The 11,169-nt window shown below is 48.3% G+C and overlaps 2 protein-coding genes across 2 annotated transcripts; one reads left to right on the forward strand and one right to left on the reverse strand.

Moving 5' to 3' along the window:
- The first annotated feature begins 3,287 nt into the window (after window positions 1-3,287).
- LOC123093053 (BTB/POZ domain-containing protein SR1IP1) lies at window positions 3,288-5,966 on the forward strand. Its single transcript, XM_044514934.1, has 5 exons — window positions 3,288-3,591; window positions 3,770-3,839; window positions 3,947-4,528; window positions 4,611-5,159; window positions 5,242-5,966. Exons 1-5 carry the CDS (start codon window positions 3,539-3,541, stop codon window positions 5,803-5,805), a joined length of 1,818 nt encoding a protein of 605 aa, XP_044370869.1. The 5' UTR covers window positions 3,288-3,538; the 3' UTR covers window positions 5,806-5,966.
- Window positions 5,967-6,381: 415 nt separating this feature from the next.
- On the reverse strand, window positions 6,382-11,169 carry LOC123093055 (CASP-like protein 5A1). The gene is made up of 3 exons (XM_044514936.1): window positions 10,608-11,169; window positions 7,231-7,363; window positions 6,382-6,865 (listed from the first exon to the last, which is right to left on the reverse strand). Exons 1-3 carry the CDS (start codon window positions 10,817-10,819, stop codon window positions 6,674-6,676), a joined length of 537 nt encoding a protein of 178 aa, XP_044370871.1. The 5' UTR covers window positions 10,820-11,169; the 3' UTR covers window positions 6,382-6,673.

The raw sequence follows: 11,169 nt of genomic DNA on the forward strand, positions 1-11,169 counted from the left end.
CAGACGTGCAGGACACCACAACCTCGTTGTTTCTTTTCTTTTTATCTTTTTTCGTTTTTTGCAATATATTTAACTTTTTTTTATACTCTAAAATATTCTAAATATTTATATTACAACAAAGACTCTAACAAAAAACATTTGAAACATGTTGACCAAGCATTTGAAAAATGTTAAATGTGTATAGAGAAAATGTTTATCACGTATACAAAAAATGTGTATGAAAAAAATTGATTATGTATTTAAACTTTTTAATCCAGCATTTGAAGAAAATTGAACAGCATTTGAAAAATGTTATTGTTCAAAAAAAGGGATTTGAAGAATGTTAATAAAGCATTTAAAAAATGTTAAATGTGTATAAAAAATGTACATCATGTATTAAAAATGATGAAACAAATTAATCATGTAAATAAAAATGTTATCTACCATTTGGAAAAAATATTGAACAAGTATTTCAAAAATACCAATCAAGCATTTCAAAAATGTTAAATGTGTATAGAAAAAATGTTGACCATGTATTACAAAAATGATGGAAAAACTTGATCATGTATATAAAAATGTTAATTGAGCAATTAGAAAAAAAATTGAATAAGCATTAGGAAAATGTTAAATGTGTATAAAAAAATGTTGACCATGTATTAAAAAAATCTTAATTTTTTATTTGAAAAATGTTTATCTAGCATGTAGAGACATTTATAGAAAAAATGTTGACGATATGTTAAAAAAAGTTAATCTTATATTGAAAAAAGTTTAATAAAAGATTTCAAAAAATGTGTAGAGAATTGTTTTTGACCATGTATTCAAAAAGTGTTAAATTTGTATCATTAAAATGTTAACCATGTATTAGAAAATATTCTTCACATATAGGAAAAATGTAGAATGAAAATCAGAAGAAATGGATAAAAACCAAAAAAGAAGGAAAACCGATAAAAAGAATAAAAGACACAAAGTAAAACCAAAACAAAAACAAAAAATATAAAAGAGAAAAGAAAATAAAAAGTGAGAGAAAACCGGATAAAATAGAAGAAAAAGAAAGAAGGAAACCGAGAAAATAGGTGAAAAAAGAAAGGCAAAATAAAACAAAACAAAAACCCAGAGATCCGGGTTCAGATCCTAGTTTCCCCCTTTTTTTCTTCTCTATTTTTTTAAGGTGCGCTAACAGGCCGACCAAATAGCTTTTTTTAGGGGTAAAGCCACTTTATTGATCAAAGTCCACAGAAGGTAGGATACAACTTGGGTCATGTGGCTGGCCAAGCCACACATTACGCCCCTGAGCTAGATTAAGAGGAAATTTCACTAAACTATGAGCTTCAAAATTAACAATTTGACTGTCGAAAATAAAAGTACAAGAAAGAGGAGCTGATCTGGACTTGATTTCATTGACGATAGCTCCGTAAGCACCCTGGTTTCCTTTCTGGATGTCACGATCAACTTGTTTAGATTCTGAAGATATAATGAAGTAGTGGAGCTGAAGACCTTGAGCTAAATAACGCCGCCCGACATGCAATGGCCTTCAGCGAGACGGGAGTAGCACTCGCCTTCTCTCTTTATTTAAAGGTGCACTAACAGGCCGGCCCAATAGCTACAACGCGGGTGAGTTCACTTCAGCGAGACGGAACTAGCAATGTCGTAAAGCGAGATGTAGTCACGTGGTCAGTCTACAGAAATTTGGAGACACAAGTGGCTTCCGCGCCCGGGCATGATGAGACCAATTGTGTCTTTGATTAATAACCCTCATGAGCTTGTTTCTGACATGTTAATCCCAGCAACTTCATCGTGGAATGAGACGCTGGTGCGTCGGTTGTTCTTACCTATAGATTCTGAGGCCATTTTGTCGATCCCCCTGTGTACCAAAAACATTGATGACTTCTGGTCATGGAGTGCTGACAAACGAGGTATGTTCACTGTCAAATCAGCCTACAAAATGATACTTCACATGAAAATCACAAGGGAAAATTGGATTGAAGAGGCCGCGGGCGCGTCAGGTGATAACAGGGAAACAAGCGACTGGTCGAAGCTTTGGAAGATTGATGTTCCATCTAAATTGAAAATGTTCCTATGGCGGCTGGCTAGATCTTCTATGCCTACTGCGGATCTTCTTCAGCATCAGAACATGGCTACCTCGGCGGCATGCAGATTATGCGGAGCTAGAGATTCTTGGAGACATGCGCTTATAAACTGCTCAATGGCAAGAAGTGTGTGGGCTTTAGCTGATGAAGAAATGGTGGAGTTAATGTGCCAGTATGAATCTAAAAACACTAAGGAATGGATCTTCCAAATGAACAGCAAGTTATCGCATGATCGGCTAGTACGTATGGTGATCACGCTGTGGGCTATATGGGGAGCGAGAAGGAAAGCAGTTTATGAGGATATCTTTCAAAGCCCAATGTCAACACACTTATATATTCAGTCCTACTGGAGTGATCTCCAAGTCTTGAAAAAACCGCACTTTCAGCACTCACAGCCCAAGCCAGTGAGGCCCTCCCATTGGATCCAACCGCTTGATGAAGGTGAATGTAGATTCTGCGGTTTCTGGACGACGAGGTGTAAGCTGAGTGGCAGCAATTTACAGAAACAGAGATGGACTCTATCTAGGCGCTTCATCGGTGGTATTCAGAGGGATAACTGATCCGACAACTTTGGAAGCTCTAGCGGTAAGGGAGGCCCTGGCATTGGCAGAGGATCTAAACATACAAGCTATACATGTGGCTTCGGATTGCTCAGTGGTGATAGATGATCTCAAGAGGAGAAGCGGGGCTGGTTATGGGGCTATTATACATGAAATACTAGAGTACACTACTACTTTTACTTCATGTAATTTTGTTCATGAATTTAGAAGCTCAAACGTCGAAGCTCACAATCTAGCAAAGCATGCACTTAAACTGGGGCTTGGTCGTCATGTTTGGTTGGGCCACCCTGGGGATCTTCATTTCGTCCATGTAAACTATGTGACGGATCAATAAAGCTTTGCTGATTGTCTCAAAAAAAAAAGTCGCATGGTCGCTGGAGGCCGGGTTTCTGGGAATCAAGCCGCTCTGGTCCTGAGTAGTTTTTGGTCCATACATATAACTGGCTAATGGCCCATACTTATATGGGCCTACTTTGGGCCGAAACTCAAAAACACTGAGACCGCAGCCCAATGAAACCCAGACCACTAAACCTCACTCAAGACAAAGATTCCAGTGGTTAAAAGAAGACAAGATTGCAAGATATGCATAGCCGACACAAGCTTCCAAGAACCGAAGGGCATCTTGCTTCCAAGAACACCAAAAAGGAAGGCCGAGACAGGACGCGAGAGGAGACAAGGACATGTCCGAGAGTCGACCAGAGCTGTCCGTCCGATTTTCTCCCACCTATCCACAGGGAGGGCCGCCCCTGTGTGGCAGACGGACTCAATCCGCGAGTGTTGCACCTGCTTCACTCACTGGATGCTCTGGCTGCCCCGATTTTCCCACGACGTGGACGTCGGGTGAGATAAAGATGAGCGGAGCATAGTGAGAAGGGAGGAGAGAGGGCGGCGAGCTTGCGTGAGTGCTCCAGGATGCAGACCGATACTCAGTTCTCTTCGGCCGCGATGAAGAGGACCAGCGACTGGTACGTACCTTCGCTCTGCTGCCTGTTTGAATCTACGAGCTCGCCGCTTCTTTGGCGCCATGAAACTGTTCTCAAGCAAGCAGCAGCGTGCAGTGACAAGTACTCCGTATTTTATACGTGGAATGACATACTGAACCTGAAGTTTCATCCGATAAAAAATTTCAACTGGTTGGTGCAGGATCCGTTCGCAAGAATTCCCAAGCGATATTACCATCCAAGTTGGGGAGAGCAGCTTCAACCTTCACAAGGTAACCAACCAGCCCCAACTTTACTTTCCACCGCGTGTTGAGAGATTACAAGAATCGGGAGAATCGTGTTACAAGTTCTGATCACAAGTATGCGGATGTTCCTGCAGCTCCCACTGGCATCTAAATGCGGCTACATAAGGAAGCTGGTGTCGGGGGCCAACGGGTCCAGGGTGACCCACCTGGAGATCACGGGCATGCCCGGCGACGCCAAGGCGTTCGACCTCGTCATCAAGTTCTGCTACGGCGTCAACTTCGAGATCACCGCCGACAACGTCGCCATGCTGCGCTGCGCCGCCGAGCACCTTGAGATGACGGAGGAGTGCAAGCCCGGGAACCTCATCGGCAGGACCGAGGCCTACCTGGAGGAGGTGGCGCTGGCGAGCCTCGAGGGCGCGGTCACCGCGCTCCGCAGGGCCGAGGAGCTCCTCCCGGCGTCCGACAAGGTGCAGCTCATTGGCAGGTGCATCGATGCCATAGCGACCATGACCTGCGGCGACGGCAGCCATGAAGGGCTGGACGACGTGGGCGCGCCACCGAAGCCTGTCGATGACTGGTGGGCCGACGAGCTGACGGCGCTGAGGATCGACACCTTCCAGAGGGTCATGATCGCCATGAAGGCGAGGGGGTTCAAGGGCATCGCCATGGGGACGATGATCATGCTCTACGCTCAGAAGTCTCTACGAAGATTGGTGAGTCGATTCGAGCACATCACCACACTCTTGCTACTACTAGCTAACGTGTCTGGCACTGTCGACTTGTAACTTGTTGCAGGACATGAACGGGAGGGAGCGGAAGAAGATGGAGCCGAGGCAGGAGCACGAGAAGCGGGTGGTTCTCGAGACGATCGTGAGCCTCCTGCCGAGGGAGAAGAACACCATGTCAGTGAGCTTCCTGTCGATGCTGCTCCGGGCGGCGATCTACCTCGACACGTCGCTGGCGTGCCGGCTCGACCTGGAGACGCGGATGGCCGCGCAGCTCGGCCAGGCCGTGCTCGACGACCTGCTCATCCCGTCCTCCTCGCCCGAGGGCGCAGGCACGGCCTACGACGTCGACGCGGTGCAGAGGATCCTGGCCGGGTACCTGGAGAACGAGGGCGAGGCGACGCGCCTGGACTACAACACGGACGACGACTTCGCCTCGGCGGCGTCGCCGCCCAACGACGTCGGGCCGGTCGGCAAGCTCATGGAGAGCTACCTCGCCGAGATCTCCTCGGACGTGAACCTGCCCGTTGACAAGTTCACCGGCCTCGCCGAGCTCATCCCGGAGCGCGCCCGGTTCAACGAGGACGGCATGTACCGCGCCATCGACATCTACCTGAAGGTCCGTTCATTAGAATAGATATTCATTCGTTTACTTGTTGTTATAGTGGATAGTGCTCAAATGTGGTCGATGGTTTGGGCAGGCGCATCCGTCGTTGGGCGAGGGCGAGAGGAAGAAGGTGTGCGGCGTCATGGACTGCCAGAAGCTGTCGCGGGAGGCGTGCGCGCACGCGGCGCAGAACGACCGGCTGCCGGTGCAGACGGTGGTGCAGGTACTGTACCACGAGCAGCGGCGCCTCCGCGTGCCGCCGCCCTCGCAGGCGCCGAGCGGCGCGCCGTCGTACGCCGGGGGGGAGTCGCCGGCGGTGTCGTACGGGCGGGAGCGGAGCGCGCCGTCCAGCGAGGTGTCGCGGCTGCAGCGGGAGAACGACGAGCTGAGGATGGAGCTGATGCAGATGAAGATGCGCCTGAGGGACCCGTCGGGCGCGGCGCCGGCCCCGGCGCCGCCACTCGCGGCGGGGGCAACCCGGAGCTTCCCGTCGTCGGGGAAGCCGCCACTGCCGAAGAAGCAGGGCGGCAGCGGCGGAGGAGGCGGCGGCGGGTTCATGAAGAAGCTCGGGCGGCTGAACCCGTTCGTGCGCGACCCTCTGGGCGGCGGCAAGGTCCGCACGAAGCCGCCCAAGGATCGCAGGCACTCCATTTCTTGACACTATCGGATGGTGTGTAAACTTGAAGATAAATAAGCATCTTAGCATGGACGTAGCACTGTACAGCTTTATAATCTGCGTCTCAGTTCGTGTCAAGTTCCTACAATGAAGAAACTCAGGCCATTGTAGCAAAATTTTGCAACTCGGGGTTCAGTCTGTCAGTGTAGTGCAGTTCTGTTCCACTGGCCACCGCGATGTCGGCCGATCGGATCACTGCGCGCTCTACGATTACCACAACGCTGGAAGATGGAAGCATCTGATGTCGATCTCAGACGATCCTCTCCCGTTTCTTGTGTGGGGATTGCGATAACGTTGGTATGGCTAGCAATGCATCCCCCTCGGGACAAACGACAACCAGCACCGAAATGTGGCCTGGGATTTGGCCCTGGTAGATAACCACGCCATATGGGCACGGGACTGTCCTTACAACAAACAAAGAGGCGAAAAGGAAAGGAGATCAGTGGATTTCCATTCTCCTATCCTAAGAAAGGATAGCAACATTGCGCCCCTACTCATCATGGATCAGTCGGCAACACTCAACACGTCTAGGCTCTCTGTATGCACAATACACGACAATTCAGGGCAAAACTCAACCAGTTTGGTTCAGGACATCAAGCGTTTTATAGGGCACACGTCTGCCTGGGTCAAAAGAATCCTAGTAGAGTTCCATAGCAACACAATGTTCAAGACAAGCCATTAATTACCTATTCCACTTTTTACATAGGTGCAGTACTAGATACGTGTGTGTCTCCACAGGCGCACATCAGCTTCCGATCACAATGCGATTAGCTGTGCCACTCTATCCAGACGTCGCTAAACCGTAATTGGGCGCACAAAAAGTCAAGCTATATCTTCCTCCTCGTTGTTTTCATCGGGAAGCCATCGACCAGAAGTTCAGCAGGAAGGAGGGCGTGAGAGCAAACCAGCTCATGAATGCCATCGCCGTCGCGGTCTCGAAGCTGCCACAGTGGTTCTCGGCACAGATGTTCAGGTCGTTGTCGATCAGGACCGTGATGCCTGCCGACGAGCATGCTGCGCCGAAGATGAGTGCTGCCGTGATCTACCAAGAAACAGCAATGATTCGCTATATTAGACCTCACGCAGTCAAAAGAAATGCATTTATAATTTCCAGGATGAAACTAACATGCAGGAACTTGCAATAAAAATGCAGTTTCATTCAATTGTCGTAATCTGAGCACGTACACTGCAAGATTTCTTAGTCTATACACCACACAGCCAATATTGTTAGTAAGAAGAATGATGGAAAAGCGCTAGGTTACTAGATACACGGAAAAGTTCACACGGGTAGCAAATTTTATATATATATCAGCACATATTATTCAGATCAAAAAAGATGATACAGAAGATTGACCAAGTAAATCTCACAAGCATCAGAGACATGAACAGAGATGTATATTGACTTACCCCATCTCCAATTGCGAACAGGCAAACAGCGCGGCGGTTCCTTAGACAACGCTTAACAAGCAATGCATAGATATCAACAATCCCAAGCGAGAAGCTCCATAGGCATTGCAATATGGTTGCTGCAACAAGATAGCTGACAAAAACAGCACTCCGTCAGTTTGTCAGAAACTAAAAATACAGAATAGCACTGCCAGAGTAAATTTGAGAGCAGAAGAAACAAGCAAATAAACTAGACACAAGAGAGCTTCCTTTTATAGCTCAAAAGCATGAACACAATCTGTGTTGCTTGCCGTAAACTGGGCCAACAAAGAAGTGCCCACCCATGTCTGCCTCACTAAAATACAAAATGTAGATCATCCACTCATCACTCACTCATCACTAATGCAAATGTTGAATTTCTGTTACGACAGGCATGCCCATATAATAAGCAGTAACAAAACCAGAGAAACCTATATGTTCAAGAAGGCTTAAACTTGGAAAATGTAAAAGGAGCAGCATGATAGTTTTAGATGTATAAGTATAAGTTCCTCTTAAAATGTTACACTGAAGTACATAGTACGATCGGATTTCCACATTGTAGTATGATCCTAGGGGTATTTTTTTTATCTACGATCATTCAGAATAACTACATAATTAACTTGAAAGGTTGGGACTAAGTCGTTTTATACAAACCCAACATACTTGTACCAGGAATTGTATAGTAAGGTAAACAGTGCCACAAGAGTAGTTTGTATCAGGAAGACCTTGGTTTCTATATATGGAATCAGAAGGGGTGGCCCCTCTTTTCTTAAAAGAAAAAACAGTCCCAGAATCACACACACACACACCCTTTCATTTTATCAAAAAGTTACTTTGAAGTACGTATGATAGCAAAAAGAGGAAAATGCCTGCTAGCCCCCCAGTCTTTGCCAAAAGGAAATTTTGCGCTACAACTCAATTAAGGGTGTGTTTTGTTGGGGTCAAGTGAAATGTAATGGGTCGGTACCGTCCCCAGAGCCCATTTCAGTGTTTGGTTTGTCAAAGGAACGGGAACCCACCGATTCTGGAGAATGGCATATTCCCTGTTTATGCGGAACTAGGCGGTACCTCCAAATCGAGCGGACGACACGGAACGGCTCGCTCGACTTTCGCTCGGCTTTCCCTCCCCGGCGCCACATCTCCCTCCCCAACCTTGCACGCGCCACCGCCATCAGCCCCACAGCGCGCGGCCATGAATGGCCACCACCGCATCCGGCACGCTTGCAGCCGCCCCGGCCACCCCCTCGTTTCCCCCTCCCCTGCGCCGCAGCTCCCTCCGTAACCTTGCGTATGCTCCCGCCGACAGCCCCACCGTATGCGGCCATGACTGGCCACCGCTGCATCCTCGCGCTGGCGCTGCTTGCCGACCCGCCAGCCGCGTCCCAGCCGGGCGCACCTGACGCATCCCACCGAGCAGGGAGGTCGGGCGGCCCTCTTAATCATCTTCAGCAGAGCAGGGAGGCCGGGAGCCCTCTCACTCGTCTCCTTCCACCGGGCATGGAGGCTGGGCGCACCTAAGGCGCAATCGTCAGGGAGCTTTGGCTGCTGGACCAAGGAGCCTGTGGTGTGCAGTGACATTTGCCATGGGTGTCTCTCCAGATCAATATACTGCAGCGTCAAGTACATCTGTTCTTCTGTATTCAGCATTCAGTGTTACGTGGGTGTTCTTCTGTACTGCAGCGTCAAGTACATCTGTTCATTACAATCGATGTAATCAAGTGTTCAACATTCAGTTCAGTTTAGTTTTCTATCAAAATCTAATTCGATATGAATCAATGTAATAAAGTGAGACGAACAATTTCATTCCATTCCATCTCTCAAACCAAACACCAAAATGTAACCATTCCATTCCTCTGAACTGCTCCTACCAAACATAAGGACGGAACCGACCCATTCTAGTGGAATGGGACCATGACATTCCGTTCCACTTTGTTCCCCAACCAAACACACCCTAAAAGAACTCCATAATATGGATAAGACATAAGGGATCTCTGTTTTACTCTGGTAGATAATGTAACAATCCACTGTTCTGCCCATGGCAGTTTCATAAATAGTGAACAGAAATGCAGTTTAGTACGTTGAGGATAAGTAGAAAAGGACATGTGGATGTGATATTTCTGTTCCTATTGTAGTTCACTAGTTTGTGACATGGGGATTGTACCCCTGAGATATTCAGTAGACACTGAACCACAAAGCAAAACCGTCAACAACAACAAAAACCATGTTTCCTATTGTAGTTCACCAGTTTGTGACATGTTCATATGCATGTGGTGGCATTATATTCCTAATGATGTGACATGAAATTGCATGTTTTTTGGAAGTAGCAAATAGATTAATCTTACAATTAGTTGCTTTGCTTCTACAATCCTTGGCTTCATATAATTAGTCTTACTAATAATTTCAGAATTCAAGTACTGCGCGCACTCCCCTGTTTTTGACACTTCGATCCAGCATACTGTCATCTCACCTTGAAATCGTGCACGTTCAGTGGAATAGCACATAGCAGGGGATTGTACTACAATACAGAATTGTCAAAATAAATAAATAAATACGCCCTATTTCTGGATAACAATAGTCTTCACATGATTACATTTGCTTGCCTCCTCCATAAATATACTGTACTATGTATACTTATCCGCCTTGTAAATGTCTAAAGCTACTTTCTATGCATGCCAGAACACAAGTGCCTTAGTGATACATTTAAGCACATTCTTGTCATTTTTTCAGAGGAGAAGTCCGTTGTCGTTAGAATTTGTTTTTAGCTACCTATAGTATGCAATACTAGATGATGATACTCAGGCAGTAGTAGGTCACTACAGATAAGCTGATGCCTTTTAGTCCTCATCAATTAGGCAATCCATTACATTCAAAATGGAGAAAGTCGACCAGAAAGATCAGAAGGTAAGTGTAACGAACTTATAGTTCAGAAGGTATAGTGTGCTGAGGCTGGTACCCAACTGCCTCCAAATCCACACTCCTATAGTTCGTTCTGAGCTGAGGCAGGGGTGACCATAGACACATGTTTCCACAAGTTGCATTACAAGCATCACTCCAAGCTTTGGGAACCTATTCCCGAAATGAGCTAAGCTCCAACAGATGGAGTGCCTAGAGTACATAGCAGATCATATTTTCCGTTCTTGAACACCGAATTCCCCACGGACGCAAGCTTTAAGAGCGCGCACACACTTGACCCACCGGTGCATGTAAGATCATATTTCCTTTCTTGAGCAACGATTGGAAGTAGTAGTAGAATTGTAAAGCGATTGATGCTCAGGCCCTACACAGCCAGTTGGCGCAAATACTAGTACTAGCGCGGATGATGAGAAACCACCGGGATGGGGACTGGGGAGGGAGGTTACCAGAAGGCGCTGACGGAGGGGAAGTCGTTGGTGGAGGCCATGACGCCGAGGGCGACTCCGGCGAAGGCGAACTGCGCGAGGCGGAGCGCGAGGCCGCCGGCCGTGCCGGGCATCCCGGGCAGGTCCTTCATGAGCACCCCCGTGGGCTGCTCCACCGGATCCGTCGGCGGCGGCGCCTCCACCGGGTGCACCGCCGGCCTGCTCGCGAACATCTCGGCCCCCGACGGTACAGGCTCCCCCTACGCGCTCACCTCCCGCCTCGCCGCCGCGGGACCGGTGGGGGCTGGGCGAAGAAGGGTTTGGCCTCGCAGGGGACTGGATTGGGCGGAGTGGAGGAGGAGGGAGGGGCCACACGCGCCGGGGTCGACCGGGGAGGGGAGGGGGGGCTCGGGGGAGGCGCTGCTTGCCGTTGGTTCCCCTTGCTTTTGGCCGGGGGGAAAGGCGACGGCAGTTTCTGGGGAGCTGCAGCTGCGACGGCACGCCGTGGGGTCCCTCCCAGTCTCTCTCTCTCTCCCCTCCGCGGCTCCGTGTCCGAGTGGTGGAAGGAGTGGGAGGGAAATGG

Source organism: Triticum aestivum, chromosome 4B (assembly GCF_018294505.1).
Source record: "Triticum aestivum cultivar Chinese Spring chromosome 4B, IWGSC CS RefSeq v2.1, whole genome shotgun sequence".
NCBI lineage: Eukaryota > Viridiplantae > Streptophyta > Magnoliopsida > Poales > Poaceae > Triticum > Triticum aestivum.

Excerpts from the sequence above, each read along its gene's own strand:
- LOC123093053 (XM_044514934.1), top strand. The coding sequence starts at position 3,539 with ATGCAGACCGATACTCAGTTCTCTTCGGCCGCGATGAAGAGGACCAGC. Across the intron at positions 3,592-3,769 it reads ATGAAGAGGACCAGCGACTG|GATCCGTTCGCAAGAATTCC; the intron begins GTACGTACCTTC and ends TGGTTGGTGCAG. Across the intron at positions 3,840-3,946 it reads GCAGCTTCAACCTTCACAAG|CTCCCACTGGCATCTAAATG; the intron begins GTAACCAACCAG and ends ATGTTCCTGCAG.
- LOC123093055 (XM_044514936.1), bottom strand. The coding sequence starts at position 10,819 with ATGTTCGCGAGCAGGCCGGCGGTGCACCCGGTGGAGGCGCCGCCGCCG. Across the intron at positions 7,364-10,607 it reads CCCTCCGTCAGCGCCTTCTG|CTATCTTGTTGCAGCAACCA; the intron begins GTAACCTCCCTC and ends TGTTTTTGTCAG. Across the intron at positions 6,866-7,230 it reads TGTTCGCAATTGGAGATGGG|ATCACGGCAGCACTCATCTT; the intron begins GTAAGTCAATAT and ends GTTTCTTGGTAG.